General features: G+C 37.2%; 1 protein-coding gene across 1 annotated transcript in view; it reads right to left on the reverse strand.

The window, feature by feature from the left end:
• Positions 1-17,764, reverse strand: part of agmo (alkylglycerol monooxygenase) — a 79,679-nt gene that overhangs the window by 46,276 nt on the left and 15,639 nt on the right. Inside the window, exon 3 of the mRNA XM_038279588.1 lies at positions 17,087-17,238. Coding sequence (XP_038135516.1) covers positions 17,087-17,238 — 152 coding nt within the window. The remainder of the gene's footprint in view (positions 1-17,086; positions 17,239-17,764) is intronic.

Raw genomic sequence — 17,764 nt, forward strand, 5'->3', positions numbered from 1 at the left:
TAAACCAGATGATGCAGCCCCAGTAAATAAGCATGAATCTGAGCCAGGTCAGGGAAACAGTTTGGAACAGGTAGGCTCAGAGATCCAGGATCCGTAGCCCGGACAGGGGTTCCAATCAGAACAGGAACAGGCAAGTCTTGGGTTCCAGGAGTCCAACAGAGAGTTAAGGCAGACCATTCAGATGGAAACAGGCAAGCTCAGTAGTTGAGAGGCAGAACAAAGTGGGATATTAGGAAAACTACTGTACGTTAAAATTCAACATGATTAGGAACTCTAGGAATATCTAAAAAACCTCTCTCACCACTGGTCTCCGAGCATGAACTAGGGTCTCAGCAATGATCCAAAACTCAAACTCAAAGTAAAACTCAAAACACATCAGTAATCTCAGCAACGATGATCTGGTCCCTATAGCTGGGAATGAGCCGTATATAAAGCAGCAGGAGCAGGTGGATAAGATGAGTGATCATTTGTAATAGGGCAGAGTAGGCAGGTGAGTCAAGTGAGCAATTAGGTCAGATATCACAGTCATGATCATGACACTAATGGTGTCATGATACATGTGAACCACATCTGTGGGTGTAACCAGGTTTGTATATTTTCCTGCATGTCGCCACCATGTATAACCTTACAGCTATTTACCGACATTTGGCATAAAAAAAAGAAAAATCATATTTTAATACTCAGGAGTATGAAAAGTCATTTTAGGCATTTTAGTTGGTACCATAAAAGAAGTTAAGTTTGGTACCCTGTCCTAAACTCAGATAGATTCAATACATGGTATAATGGATATTATTGGATAAGCCAGTGGTTCCCAGAGTGGGAGGCACACCACGTAGGGTGGACTCAGTGTATTTGCAAAATATATATATTGATGGAAACGTTAAATTCTTTTGTGAAGCAAACTGAACAGTTTAACCTAAAATAATTTCATTCTAAAATAGGTTGTTTTATGATTTTCTATGATTGGTCAGAGGGGGACACTACAACTTTCTTTTAAATCAAAGGGGGTATCCAAGGGAAATTTTTAGGAACCACTGGGTCAAATAGGGAGAACTAAATATGTCTAATAGTCTGAATCTACAAGAAATACATCAAACCGAAGGGTTAAATGCTACTACCACATTTCTGTATAAAAGGTTAAAAAGAAATCCGTAAGTAAGCAATAGAAATTAATTATTTAATTAGCTTTAATCTTAATTGCCAGGTTAACAAGCAACTTAGCTAGATAACTTTCTTAATCCAGATTGGGCCAATTAAATTGACTAATTACTAAACCAAATTTAACTTGCCTAGGTCAAGGCATTGATTTAACAAGACCAGAACCACAGAGTATTCATTTATCCTAAAATTGTATTTTGCTTAGAAACAGGAACAGCTTCTGCAATCTAAATGCAATAAAAAATACATACAATAATTACCACATCACAAAAAAATAAGCTTTCCCAACAATGCATTACTCTTAGACCAAGATATAAGAGCCAAATCCTAAATGCGTCCTTTCCCTCTGACATAAAACCCTGTGTGGTGGGTATGCAACACCTGAAAAAACACACAGCTGAACACTGAAGGTAAGTGTTTTGAAAGCAGAGACGTGGCACCATCTGTCTGTTCCTGGTTTAATAAATGAAGCTGTTTTAACTCCTCAAGTGTTTGGGACACCTCAAGTGAAAGCTACGGCTCCCGAACATTACTTCACACCTTTCTTATTTAAATAATACAACTTGAGTTTGGAAGGTGTGACTGGATAAAAGTCTCAAAAACACATTAAAGGTATAACAAATAACAAATAATTGACTTTCTCTTCTTTGGATTTTTTTTTTTTTTTTGTGTGGACATTTTAACACAGAATTATATTTCATCAGCCAGAGCAGGAATGTGGTAGAGCAAGAGGGAAGAAAACTGACTGGATCAACAGGAGCCAAGAACAAAAATTATGATTTTTCTTCCGTTCTGAACTTTGGGGGATTCAACGATGAATAGTCCCTCTACGGGACATACTGGGAGGATAATCCAGCCTTTGTTTAATTCCAGCAGCCTACGGCATTCGCCATTTTTCACTTCACAGGAGTCATGCTTGGCAGGGTCTAGGACTTAGGGTGGCTAAGATTGATGCTTGTTGTCGTTGACAGGAAGCTGGAACTGCTAAGCTTCACTGCAGGCCCTGGTCCTCCTCTGAGGAAGCGGCGGGACACTGCATAGTTTGGCTGGGCTTATTCAGAAGGGAAGTCCTGTTAATGATGAGAACCAATGCGATAGAGCCAAAACTCCCAGCTACAGCAAAAAGCTATATAAGACAGGTCTCTAGTGATATCTAACTCAGAGCTTCTCAGGAATAACAGGGATGATTGGATGCTAACCAGGTGAAGAACATTCGTTGGATCATAAATAGCACCCATGTACATGAAAAACTCATATTCTAAACCGACCTTTGTCAGACAGTCTGAAGAAAAGATTTTCGGGTAAATATACACAGTAGTGCACTAAAAAATCTATTTGCTCACATATCCAAATGATTGAATTAAGGCTTTATCTCTACTTATATAAATTGCTGAATCAATGTAGGACTGGCTGTCATGTTGGTAATAAAACCATTATGTATGATGATGTATGCCCATGATCTTGTGGTCATATAGTGCTGGCCTGCAGCAACTGTTAAGGATTTGCTCACAAAACAGATTGGATTTTAACATTAAATGCAAAAAAAAACACACAAAAAAACAGTAAAATCATGATTGTCAGAAGCAAAGAGGATGTAATAATTATGTTTTTCTCACTTTATTCTTTCTGGTCACATTATCAAATCAGTGACTAGGTGATATTTGGGACATTATATAACTGATGACCTGTCTGATAAAATAGATGTTTACAGGCAGTGTTGTGTGCAAAATGTACATGCTAACATGCTTATTAGGAGGTTCTTTTTGTGCCAAGTAGCGGCAAAAATTGCAGTTTTAAAGCAAATTGTACTCAAATTATACTGGCTACTTGTGGAGGCATTATAGAAAAGGCAGCATGCATAAACTACTGGCAGCTTACAATAGTGGCAGGAGGAGGCTGCTCAAGGAGCAACAATTGAATAGTGCAAGTGTAATATTTTTTAATGTCAACGTACCAACTTGTGCTACTGAAGTTGGAAATATTATATACAGATGATAAGTAGGACAAAAATCCTCTGCTAACAGTATTATTTATACCCTGACCAGAGGTGGATAATCTGGTCCACAAATTAAAAACCCTGCCTAATTTCCCTTCATCCTTTTCACTTAAAGAAGTGATTAGCCCCCAGTCTGTGTTGTTGAGCTGGAAATGCAAATGGTTGGAACTGATGTCCGTACCGTCTTTTTATTTTCCAGAATTGAATTATCCACCACTGACCATGGCCTACCCTTCAAAAATCTTAGTTAGGTTCTCTTCTAATCTATTAAATCACTTGTGCCTTTATTTATATGGATGAATATCCTACTTTTAGAGTGTTTTTTAAATTGTTCTTTTTGCTAAGTATAAATCAGACTGAATGAAGTTTTTGATTTATTAAATAGATATTGTTGCACTGTTATGATGTTCTCCACTTTCTTAAAATTTAGTGAGGACATGTGCAGCAGTATTTTGGATTAACTGCAACCACCATGCAGAAGGAACCTGTGACGGGAATCGAACCCAGAACGTTCTTACTGCAAGGCAAATTTTAGGCAGACCTGTGAAGACATTGTTAGTTTCTGATAGTCAGCTTTTAGATCACAGAGATCCACAGATTTTGCAATCCTGGAATTAATAGGGGAAACCACCACCCCCATAGACAGAATGTTTTCAATTGGTCTCATAGCCCAAAAAAAGAAATCTACACAAGTAATCATGATATATTACTCAGGAAATTAAAGCATTATTGTGAACGGTGATGGATAAGGAGTGGATAAGGAGGTAATTAAGTTGTAGGCAACAATTTGTAAAAAAATTATGTTTGGATTTGTTTGTATATACTGTGCTGTACTATCCTTCAGTGTGTGTTAAAATTTAATAAAAATATTTGGGGGGGAAAAAAAAAATTGGTGAGTATTTGTCATCATGCTTGGGCACTGTTCATGATGTCCCTCGGGTTTCAGTATTTAGAACAAAACATTTATTTTCTACACAAATTACATATTCAAGTTTTCAAAAGTATTACAGCTTGTTTTGTTTGTTAGGAGATTCAAACATTTTCTGTTCAGGTGAGAGGTTACAGCGGCTCATGGAAGGTATCACATCAGAGATTACTAAGCTAAAAGACTGGTTTGACAAAAACAAATTGTCCTTGCAGAAATTTGATATCTAATTATTGTAAAAATTAAAAAATATATTGATGTGAAATACATAATGAATGGGCTAAAGGTGGAACAAGTTAATGAAATATTATATTTATATTATTGACTACAAAGTCTGCTGAAGCAATGTAATTCTTAGTAAAGAGAATCATTTTCTGATGTATAAAGTATCTCACATTGTCTGGGGTAACACTTAAAATTGTCATGCATGCTGCAGAAAAGAGCCATCAGGATAGTTCATAAGGCAGACCATCATGACCATTATTTATTAATTGCTGTTTGTTTAAATTCTCTGTTCTGATACCAGACAACATACAAAACTTTTTGCTAATAAACTTAAACTGCTTGAACAAACATGAATGTGCATTTCAAAAAATTATTTCAAAGTATGGAACACAGTGTTGAATTAAAGCAATGTCCAGGGAAGAGACTGTTGGAAAACAGGCTCACAGTTCTTTTGTATAAAGATATGAGTTGGAAGGAAGGGTAGTGAACATCAATAGGGATGCTGTATGCTTTTTGTTACAATGGTCATGCATACAGTATGTGTGCTATGGATTATATCTGTACAAATGAAGGTGTTTGTAGGCTCATGTGAATGAAAAAAAAATGTATTTACTGCTCACTTTATGGACGTCTAAATAGTTTAAGTAAAGTAGGAATCAGAATGATTGTTGGTGTTAAGAACTTCTGCATGGAGTTTACATGTTCTCCCTGTGCATGTGTGGGTTCTCTCCAGGTACTCCGGTTTCCTCCCACAGTCAAAAAATATGACTGTTAGGTTAACTGGCTTCTCTAAATTCTCTTTAGGTGTGAGTGTGTGCATGAATGGTTGTTTATCTCTGTGTTGCTCTGTGATGGACTGACGACCTGTCCAGGGTGTACCCCGCCTCTCGCCCGTAGACAGCTGGAGATAGGCACCAGCACCCTTCGTGACCCCACTTGTGATTAAGTGTGTCAGAAAATGGATGGTTTTTTAATACTATTATATTTTAAATTGATATATTTGATATTATATACTACTGTATTACAAAGTTGAACAATTGAACATAAACATTAGGAAAAAACTGCTTGGAGTTAATGCAAAACGGCCAATTATAGCAACATGCATAAGCACACACTGATCCAATATTATATTCAATGGGTCTTTTTTAATCAACCATGGTCTGAATGCAATCAGCTCAACTAGACTCGATAAGGCTAAAAAATTTACAGAGCACTCAAGCGAAGCCATACATCTATAACTTTTTTATTGTAAATAAAGCCTATTACTAAATCAAGCAAAAACCAGTGATATACCTCCTATGGGTTTTTTGACAACACAGGACAATCAGCAATTGACAAATCTAGAATTGCTCCATCAGAATTAGAAGAGGTATGAGGTATGAAGAGTTAATAATAAAATTAACAACAATATACTGTTTCTCAATCACTGCACTGACTCTATATTAGAGTAAGGATTTTAAAATCTTTTAGATCGTCTAAAAGGCAGTAATATTCATCATCTGAAAAACATTTCAGAATTGTTTGCCAGGTATGAGTCATCTTTATCGACCCCTCAGATGATCAGAGATATTTTTTACTTGAGAAACTCTCTTGAAACCTCAGATATGCAAACTTGGGCACTACTAAATAAAAGCGAAATAAAAGCACATTAATCCAGTTTTTTTACAAGGGTAATATATCATTGTATCAAGTGGCAATCAGTGCCCTTCCGTTCACTTGGCTTACAATAACATCTCTGATGTGTGTTCCTCATAAAGCTTTATTACAGTCAACATAGCTTTGTTTACCTTTGGTTTGCAACCGATCTACATGATAAAATTCTGAATTTTACCATGTATTGTTTTGATTCTTAAAAATCAATTTACAATGTCTACCTAACTAAAAAGTGTTATAAACTGAAAACACTTCAATATAATTTTGCAACAACAAACACGTAGATTATAAAAAGCTCTATCCTGACAGCAACGTGGTGTTTTACTTTTTAATCCGAGCTGTTGAATGGTAGTATGACTAGGGATGGGGATCGTTAATATTTATTGATATCGATACCTTTATCGATACTCCTTATCGATCCGAGTCTTTATCGATACCACTATCGATACTTTTCTGTTATTTGGTGGAAAGACGATGCAACAAAATTTTTTTAACAGAACTGGTATTGCTTTTATTGCTTAACAAGTGAGCATAACAAAAACGTTTCTAGCCTTCAATAAACATGGCTAATGTAATAGGCCACTTCGAAATGACATAAAACTAACTAGAATACATTTTCACAATTGTTGGTTAATGTATTGTCTACTGTCACTTTTCATCATGTTTTTAGTGATTAGGAAAATATTTAACAAATAAATAATTGTATTTTAAATTAAATGTAACTTTTAATAAATGTTGGGATCAGTAGTTTAATTATATATAGAGCAATATACAACTGTATTACTCATGTTTCTCGCCAAAAACAAAATTTCCCGTTTTCTTTACGTTACACATGAACGCATCATGATAACCTAATTGTCGTTTTACTGAGCCAATCTGAACACATCATCACGCAGCGCGTCTGAAACTTTATTTACTTTTCAAGCTAACTAGCTTGTATGCTGCCGATTACAACACGGATTTCACAATTACTATTTTTAACTGACCGGACAAGCTACAAAGTCTGTGTGCGCGCTTACCAGTGGTACTCTGAGTGGATGATGAAGACGTGGTGCGGCGGCAGCAGCAGCAGGAGGAGGAGGAGGAGGAGTCTTTTCTGTTCAGCAATCCTCGAGTCGCGAGTGAAGTTACAGTAACTGCCAGACTTTACTTGTTTTACTTTTAATATCTGTTTGCTTACAATTTCATTCCAAAACATTGGTGGACACGCTGCAGTGATTGGATTGATTAGATTTAAATGCTGTGACGCGACTCGAGGGACACACAATTATGTTACAGGACCTCCGGGAGAAAAAAAAAAAAACGACCAGACTCGATAGTGGTATCGATAAGCCCAAACGTTATTGATTTTCGGGTTTTGAAAAAAGTGGAACCGGGTCCTTGATGGAACCGGGTTTCGATCCCAATCCCTAAGTATGACACATAATCAAGGAGTCCCAACTTATAATCAGTCATGTAGCGTTGAAGATTTAGACTTTGACAGAGGCTGTTTACATCCTACTAAACTCTGTGAACAGTAATGCTTACATTACCAGAGCCATAAAAATGTAGGAACTAGAGCCCTGCTGAGCTCCATAAATTCAAACCTTGTAAAGCCCCACACTAAGTGGACATGACTGGCAATCTGTACCCTAAATAATGCTGCTATAAAAGAACAAGTTGAAAAATAAGAAACATCACTGTGGAGGTAAATCAAAAATGGCATCCTTATAAAATGCTTTTATAGTGACATTAATCAGCTGCCTACATCATAATCCCAAGTGACAAACTCCTGATACTTTTAGGTAACACTTGTGTGAATTCCTTTGAGTGGTGGGTTGAGCTGTCACTCAGAGGAGCAACGGGCTGTGAACAGGCCTCCAGTGTTTGGACTGGAGGGCTTGTCGGACAGAGTGCCAACCCAAACAGGCGGCAAAGGACTCTTCTTGATGGTCGACCAAACAATCCTCAGCCGCTGCCATACTTCACGCTGTCCGCACAGCTCAGTCACACACTCTAATCTGAACAAACGAACCCTGGTCAGGCCCACTTACAACTCTGACAAACATGGCATGCAAACTGTGGTCCAATGGAGACAGGTGAGATAAAAACATTATATCATCATTAATATTCCTTCTAACATGAAATTATTTAGTTTAATAAATACAGTGAAAAACTTAACTTTAAAATATTTTCATAACTTTCTTTTGCAAACAAATATCCAGTTGTCTTACATAGGGTTTATATGCCGATTGCAATTTAATAGTTTATCATTTATATTTTCAGTTATCATGGCTATCTATGATAGAATTGTTTAATGTTAAGGGCTTGTTGCACACAGTGGGTTTCATTGTGAAATAAGTCGGTATATGTTAAACGTGTGGAAATACATACAAAAATATGAAGATACTGGAAATTGGGTTATTTTGAACCTAAAAGCTAACAGGGCTTATTTCTCATATAGAAAAATTAGGAAACACATTTAAAATTGTCACTGTTGTGTATTTTTAACTACATATGCACATGGTGTCACTGATTAATAATAAATTACTGTGGACTGCAAATGGATTTAAGGTGAACATTTAACTAGATATAGCAAGTTTTGAAACTATGTTATCAACATTTCATACATCAAAAATCTATGGCGATTAGCAGTTTTAGGCCTAATATAGAGGCATGTAGATAAATCCAATAGGTATTTAGCTATTGTAAACCTTTAATATGATTTGAAACCAAGGCAAAACAATAAAGTAAAAACAACAAAGTTTGAAAAACTATTACAGTATGACTAAAAAAGGCATTTGGGTAAACAAAAAGAAATATCTCTTTTCTAATGCTGGCCAAAAGCTAGCAACAACGTGGCGGATCTTCACAGTTGAACATCAATCTATTCTATACAGAAAAAGTAGCACTTTGAAAATAATCACATTTATGCAGAAAATCCCTATAAGGACTTTAAAGATGGTCCAGTCAGGAAAAAAACTTGAATATCAGATCACAGTCACACTATTTCGGCTGTTATGTTTGTATGGCTGCCAAAAATGTGTTTTGTGAATTCTCTGTGATCTTTGACTATAATCTAACTGATGTGCAAAGTGCAAGGGAATCTTTTTTTTTTTTTTTTTTTTTTTGCCAAGTCTGATGAAACAAATAGTCCATAAATGCCCATATTTGGATTACTTTTGTTTCCACTATGGCCAACTTTACTTCATATGCAGGTAAATGGTTTGTGCTTATAGTTCAAACAATCCCTCACAAATTTCCCCCCCTCTGACAAGCAGAGGTTTCCTTTCAGACATGTCTACAGTCAAAATCAGCTCATCCATCATCAGTGCTGCTGACACCGGGAAGTCTGTCCGTGCATTGAGCGGTGTACATGAGGGCAGCAGACAGTCGAGCCGCAGCCTTTGCTTAGCTCAGCAGCCTCCTAACTGATCATAACAAGTCTTCTTTTCAACACTTTGTTAAAACCGTCAGCCCTAAGGCCCGGCGGATGTCATCTCCCTGTGATGTCTGGGGTAAATTGAACCAGTCTCATTCTCAATGAAGGGAAATTCTTTTACCCTCTTTCAACAGGCATACAGGCCTGCTCTTAGACCTGTATATCACTGTTAATGTTATCTTTACCTCCCATGGGGCTTTTTACTTCATCTCCTGTGCTGCCGTGAGCCAGAGTTCCACATCCTGACCAAATCAGACCGAGAGAACCAGCAGACCAGCCAGAGGCCTGAATCTGGTTGTCAGACTGTACAACCTGTGCAGAGCCAGGAACTAGCCGTCAAAAGGAAGATTTATAGAGACCCGGCTGTCAGGGGGCATTCTAAACCCCCACCTCCTGCCCCCATTCCACAGAAAGGAGGAGCTCTTTTTTTTTTAACAATAACATCCAAATCGCCTCCGTCTCAGTGGGGTAGAAGGATAGTGAAGGAGTGCTCAGCATGCCTGTTTGTCATGAGAGACACTGCTGTCCGCTGCACTGATGAGAAGAGTGGTAAGGGGGCACAACAGTAAAGGGACACAAAAGGTGCAACTGAAGCAAAAAGGAGATGCAAGAACTTCCACAAATTGAGATAAATGAATTCATAATAAAATATGACATGTCAAGACAATAAAAGGGCTAACTCTCATTGAACCATTATGCTTGTGAATCAACAAAACTGAACTGTTCAATTTAAAAATAAGATGAAAACGGTCTACAAACTGCTTCTTCTACTCCCAAGGTGCATAACGAGGAACAAGGATCTTCTGTAGTGCAGATTCAAGCAAAGTAAAATGCCTTTCCTTGTTAAAATGCATACAAAAAGGATTTTGTTTGGGTTTTAATTATTTTTATGTAACCCATGATCAAAATACATGTGTTGCCTTAGACACTGTAAAATCACAGACTGTGAATACACCCTGAAGTTTTAAACGAGGAGCTGATTTAATACAAGAAGATATCCAATCCACTCAAAAGCTGAGAGAATTCCACGTCCATGTTAAAACGTGCATTACTTGTGCATAAAGTACCATAGTATAGTTCCAGGGGTTTTGTGCAGTTTGTAATGTAATCTGTATGGAGGTAGATCAGTCTCAATTTTCACAAATACCCATATGTGCTTCATACATGCACAGGACAAGATCCACACATGCACAGAACGATTCACACAAGCACAGAAAAACATTCACCAAAGTATTTTTGGTCGTTAAATGATCATAAATTAAATTACAAAGTACTAGTGGTCTTTAAACTTCACTGCATTTGTGTGTGGATTTTGGAGACTGTCCTGACGTGCCTCGATACACAAATGCCTTTTTTTAAGCAGGGAATGGTTTACCACCAATCACAAAGCTTCCTTTTATAAGCCAATTTCAAACTACTCTACGTCAGGGCAGTCTCAAAAATCCACACACAAATGCTGTGAAGTTTAAAGACTACTAGTAAGCTGATGATGTCCACCTCATCCACCTCAAAAATATGTAGTTGCCTGTCTGACTGATAGGTCAGACAAAGAGTGGGTCAGAAAACCCTTAGGACTACTAAAGAAATTGAGGCAAACCCAGTATAGCAGGGCCGGGACGTCATCCTAGAGTGAGCGCCTGGGGTTTGTTGGCAAGCGCCTGTTCGTCAGATTCCTCCTACAGGGAACCTAGCTAAGCCAAGCCGGAACAAGTCATGCAAGGCCAACCTCCAGTGGGCCGTTGATTCCATAATGTGGACACTGGTATGAATGAACGTGATTGTGAATACATGCAGCCGCAATTAGCTTTCTTTGCAAAATGGCTGGGCACTCCCTTAGAAATAAGATGAGGAGCTCAACCATCCAGAAGGACCTTGGAGGAAAGCCAGTTCCCCTTCACATGAAGAGGAGTCTGCTGAAGTGGGTTAAATATCTCTTCCGCATGCACCCTTGACACCTCTCTTGGAAGGTGCTCTTCCTATGGTGAGACCCAGGGCACTGCTGAGAACATGTTGGAGGGATTATATCTCTTGGCTGGCCCCGGAACACCTCAGGTTTTTCCTAGAGCATCTGAAGGAGGTGTCTAGGAGAAAGAAGTTTGGGAGTATCTGCTAAGACTGCTGCCCCTGCGACCTGGTCCTGTATAAGCGGCAGAAGATGAGTACAAGCACTTTTACACTTGCACAACGCCTTTTATGCATATTTTTAGGAAGTTTCATTTGGGCAAGATGCAGCAAATCCAAACCATAAAAATACTTAAATAGAACTTTTCTGACAAAATGGAGTAAACCAAAGATCTCAAACCAGTACAAGAAATTCAACGGAAAAAAGGAAAGAAAGTTGCTGGGATCTTTCCATCTGGGAAGGGTATTGAACCATCTCTAAACATTTGAACCCCACTAAGCAACAGTAAGAAAACATGGAATAGTCAAAACCTGCCCTGAAAGCTGTCAACAAAGCTGGCATCTATGGCAGAGTTCCTCAAAGAAAAGGACAAAGAAAAAAAATGCAATAAGGACAACAATTTGATGATCTGCAAAGCTTTTGGTAAAATATTGCATGAGCTGATTCTGATATCTTTACTTCCCCCTATAAATGGCATTGCTATTCAAAGAATGAGGGAAAGTTTTATTGCCCTTCTATTGTACTCATTTAACCACAAGTTGAAACGAACTTTGGTCCTGGTGCAGCTTGATAGCAGAGTAAGATCTAAGCAAAACAACAAAACAAAAGACGATTTAAAAAGGCTATCAAATAAAATTAAAACGCTATAATGCAGACTTTAAAAGACATAATAATATATATTTATAGAATGTAACAGTGAGAGGTTATAGAAATATTTTAGTTAGTGTACAAATGGGAAGTTAAAATTTATACATTGTGTAATTGTGCAAAGTTCAGAGTTAAAAAAAGATTCAGAAACCACAACCTGCTACATTGCAATGCATTAACATTCTGAAATATATCGATGTATATCAATAAAGGCAATATTCAAATTAATCAGCATAATTTTGTTTTATGCATAAACATCTATTTATTCTAAATCCAAAAGGATTCTGGATTTTGTCTAAATTTTACTACAATACTACTTTAGGTTTGCAAATTCCAAGCAAAATTATTGCCTTATATTTCACCCTGCACCACACTCTAAAAACAACCAAATATTTTACTGGGCCTGTCTCATAACAACTGGCTTTAATCAAGAGATCCTTCAGAGACAAAAAAAGGAGAGCATTTTTTTTTCTTTTTTTTTAACCGATTCAAGCCCTTTCCTTTCTTCTAAAACTACGTCATTTTGAGTAAGTAATGATACCATTTCATGTCTTTAAGTGATACTCTGATGTTCCTGTGCTATAAGTGTAACAGCGGCGGCCGTTACTGCGGCTAGACGACTGCAGCGCAACTCCATTACCTCACATATAATCAGAGCGCAGACAGCTGACTGGCTGATTAATGGCTTCAACCTGGCCGGCACGCCTGCACGAAGATGCTGCCCGAGCAAAGAGCTGCCATTAGTGGCACTCACGATATGAGTTTAGAATAAACAGAATCAACAGGCCTGTCAACAACACAGCCGCATCCAAAACAAGCCTGCCTCTAGGGGCGCTCAAAGATCCAAGACGCTTCAGAAAAGAAAACGTTCGCCTGTGTTATAAAGAAACAAAATAATCCTTCAGATAAGTTGGATGCATTAAATATGAGGATCTTGTACTAATTTGTTTAGTCACATTAACACCTTAAACAGTGGGGAAAGGTTTTCAGGGGCACACATTTCAGATTGCAGAAACATGTTAAACCAATAGACTTATATGTGTATTAAACGATGAAATAAATAGTGATTAAGGTTAATGCATAACATGCACTGATGATAAAGGTTAATGCAAATATTTATAACAGCGGCGAAAATAAAGAACTTCGCTTGAGTCACTGTGTGCACAAAGGTCATTCAAATGTTTGAATATCCAGATTTGCCTCAGGTTTAACCCCACCTGCTGTTTGTCCACTCTGATTCCAGCCAATTGCAAAGCAGGGCTTATAAAAAACGTCTGGATTTTACAGGCTTTTAGGATTATTATTAATATTTGTGTGTGTGTGTGTGTGTGTGAGAATGGTGAAACCTGAATTTCATTAAGTTCAAAATCTGAAAAAGGTCTGCTGATTAGGTGGTTTCAGTTTTCTGTTTCAATCTGCTGCTATCTCCAGAATCAGTGTCTGGCAGGAGAAATCCCCACCAGTAATGTCTTCTCAGTATAGATGGCATCAGCGCACATGACTGCCAAATTCCTTCCACTTAATTATCTCTGAGCGATCCTTTCAAGTCGAGGTCACGAGAGGAAAACTATGAAATCAACCATAAAACTGGTCAATGGTACAATTATATTTTAAAATGGGAAAATCACTCCTTCCAGGTCAGGCTGTAACTTTTCGTAATTTTTAACTTATTATTTACATTTTTCATTCGTTTCTCAAATTAAAGATTTATTGCTCTTGTGCATTGACAAAATAGGTTTATATATCTGCCACATTACTGCAAACTTCTTCGAAGAAATAAATGCAGTAAAAGAAGACACAGTTCATAAAGTACAAAAAGAACTACTATCCAGCAATTAGAAGCCAACCCAGAGCATTTCTGGGCAAAAGCTTTGGGGCATTCTAGCTGAAATTAATCATTACTTTTTTTTCTTTCTAATATGGTTATATTAAAAACATCTTCCTTAAAAGCAAAGTGTGACTGAATAAAGCAGGTTCTGGTCTTGATCTGAGATGAGCTGGAGGTCAGATATTTGGCTGCCTGAGTGAACATCAGCTGACCAGAGTGAGGCATGAGGATGGTGGTGGTATGCTAATGTGGTTGGAGAAAGCAGCTTTCTTCTAGTAAGAGGAAAAATAAATCTCTGCTTTGGTATCTAAAACCCCCAAAAAAGCCCCAACAGGCTGGAAAAAGAAGAATAAAGCAGTGGAATTTTTTATACTTTTAAGACATAGAAAGAAAATGGATTTATTAACAACAAAGTTTCTCCAACCAAAAACTAATATACATGTAATGGTGTATACAGTATATGACACGTGTTATTACCACATGTAACACATGTTATGTATTAATTTCTCATATGCATAAATAATATATAATCATGTAGTTAGTGTAAATCCTAAAATTAAACAGGAACAAAACGTTTCAAGACTCAAGTTTTTATGAATGATATTCCCTAAAATGCTTAAATGATATTGCTTCATGTTATAAGTGTTTTTTTGTTTTTTGTTTAAAAACTTTTTTTTTTAAATTCCACAGTAATATAAATATCATAAAAGCAAAACAAAAAAAAATGTTAATCCCTGATTTTAATGAAGACAAAATCTAAAACAAATTGTAGAGACTGAGAACTGAAGCAAGGTGATGCTCTATTCCTGTTTCATCTCCCTCAGATTTATATCAAACCCTTAACATTTCTTAGTAAAGTAATTACACATTTTGAGAAATCCTTCCCACATGAATCTAAACCGAGAGAAAGTCAGAGTACCTATAGAAACCCTACAGAGGGAATAAAACTCAGGTGTTGTAAGGCACAATGATCAGCTTGTTAAACTCATTCAAATCAAAATTCTTAACTGTGTATTTTTACTTAGTAAAGGTTAAAACCCTTTATTCTATACAAATACTACAAATAGCTAGTCTTATACCCAATGGTTGAAATATTTAAGTGGTACTATGAGTCATCTACAGTAGCATTATTCTATTCTTAATTTTAGCTGCGAGATGTTTGAAGGGTTTCTTAAATATATTCCTCATCCAAATCACCACACAGCCTCTCAGTCTAAGGCAGGTCTCATTTAAAAGATTGAGGAAGGACAGTATTTTATCACATTCAACAAACCATATTTACATTTTCTCTTATTCTTAATGTTACATTTATATTACTTTGTTTTGTTTGAACTGATATTTATATATCTGCATGTCTTGATATGTGAAGGTTTTCATAGAGTTGTCTGGGGAATAAGCACAGAGAGCAGTATTTATAATATCTAAAGCTGTGCATGCTAATGATGCTAATAGTTAATTTAAGATGCTAAAGGCAGTTTTAAATATTTTTCTGCACATATGCTATCTCACACAAATAGGATGATGTCTAAATAAATGATGGCCTCTCGTGGCAGCTGGGTCAAAAAAATTATATCAATGCAGTTTCTCTGCAGATCAAAGTTCAGCAAATTAATGCAGCTTCAAAAACACAGAGTACAATTTTATAATAATCTATCAGGTATTAAGCTAATCAAATTTCCTGATTACCAAGGAGTATTTTTTATTACGACTGTAAATCAGAATTTTAACATTTAATCTGTTAATTCATCTTTTCCAAGACAATCCATTCTCTGCAGTCGGAGAACAGTGGATACATCAGTTATGTATTCTAGAGAGGAAATCATTCACACATCTACATTTCATTTCTTCATTAAACACGCAGCTGGTTTTCTTTAGATTCATTAAAATATAAATTCATTTGAAATCATCCAAACCATTTGTTATGCTATTATTTCCTTTCTAGCATCATTTGTTTTTTAATGACCATGGCACTTTATGAAAACTTAATAAGTGATGCAATAGAGCTCACAAAATCCAATGAGATCATGCTTCCTGTGGGACAGCCTTCAGGGTTTAGAGATTATAAATACATATAGAAAGGCTCTGCTGAAAAAGGCTGCGCTTGAACTGAAATCAAACACTAGGAGATATCAGCCCTTGAATATTAATGAAAAATCTGCTTCATGCACCCGTAAAATAAAAAAATAAATGACTGCCTTGATTCCCCTGAGATTGCTCTCAAACATACACCGGTCAAGTCCTGGCGAGTATTGGTTAAAATTTTGAGAGAGCAAAATTTGAACCAATAGTTTGAGTCTAATATCAACATAGCGGCGACGGACTTTAATCCAAAACTATGACGGCTGGACGTCTGTGGGCAGCTTGATGTGTCACTGACACAAATAAACATCACTACAGGCCACAAATACCTACCTCCAAACCAGTCCGCTGAGTGGCAGCTCAACATCTGGCATGTGCATCACTAAGCAAACATGGAGTAAGTCCTTGTGAACAAAAAAAGGAAACTAAAGCCTTAACCATATTTTCTGTTTACGTTCCTTCTAAAAAGATGCTGCAGAACGTCGCTGATTCATAGACATGGCTATATGCAGTCTGTTGCTGTGGCAGCCTTGGGTTAAGACCAAAGGCCTCAGGAGGCCAAGGCCTCTCACATCTGGACAGCTCTGAAGCAGCTGGATGTAACTCAAAAATAATTGCTTCCTCTACAGTGTCCAGGAAAACACCAAGTGACTGCCATGCTCACCGCTCCTCCCTGCAGGGAAGGCAACTAAATCAACATTTTAAGGCCGTTTATCATCTTCTGACTTTGAAGCCTTTGTTTGGAAGGCAGCAAAAGGTACAAGATAACCAGTTTGATGCTGGCAGGTTAGGGCTGAGAACACAGTGCTGGAAATGCTGCATGTTACTAAAGCATCAAACTAAAGGAAGATATTAGTCATGCTTCAGGCTAAATTGTTTTCTCCACTACATATGCTCTATACTTTTCAAACAGGCCTTATCAAAATATGGCCTTAATTGAAAAAAGCAAAAAATAAGCCCAAAAACTTTAAATACTCAATAACTCTAATTTCCATGAGTAACAGATATGAGTGTTATGCTCTTATTGGTACCGTGAGCTAAACGATGAACCCAGTAGTAGCAGAAATCCACTCCGAGGAAGGTTAGCCACCAGGTCCATGCAGAATCCCAAGGTAGCTCCAGCAGGCGGAAGTGGTTCCACACATACATGTAAGCCGACAGCTCACAGCCTCTCATCACCAGCCTGGGCAAGGGATGCAGTCAAAACTCAGAATAAGTTCAAACTGTTCTCACAAATGCATTTTTTATTTCTCCAAATTGGGGAACTGGGGGAGAAACAGATTTGTTGATATGTATTTTAGTACTTTCTGGTGAATGGATAAATTCAGGGTAATCCAGAGGTAAAACACACTGGAGGCTGCTAAACACTTACTGATGAGGCAGACATCAGCAACTATGATGACTCTTGTTGTCGGAAAATTTTGATTTCTCTTATTTCATATATTAATGTATCCTATTTAATCACTATAAAAGTTTTCACTCAGTGTGTTTCACCTTCAAGGCCACACAATTCTCTGCATAAGGGTGTTTGTAGACCAGACATAGCTTCTTCCCATAACAAACCAGTTTCTCTCTCAAGGTTCATTTATAACATGTTACTGTTAACCAAAGTGTGTGTAATTTGTTTTGACTCTGACTACTTTTCCATTATTGTAAGCAATGGGGAAGGAACGCTGCTCAGGCAAAACAGGGTAGAATACTGTGCCATG

The sequence above is a fragment of the Cyprinodon tularosa genome, unplaced genomic scaffold (genome assembly GCF_016077235.1).
Source record: "Cyprinodon tularosa strain WSP-4 unplaced genomic scaffold, ASM1607723v1 ctg151, whole genome shotgun sequence".
NCBI lineage: Eukaryota > Metazoa > Chordata > Actinopteri > Cyprinodontiformes > Cyprinodontidae > Cyprinodon > Cyprinodon tularosa.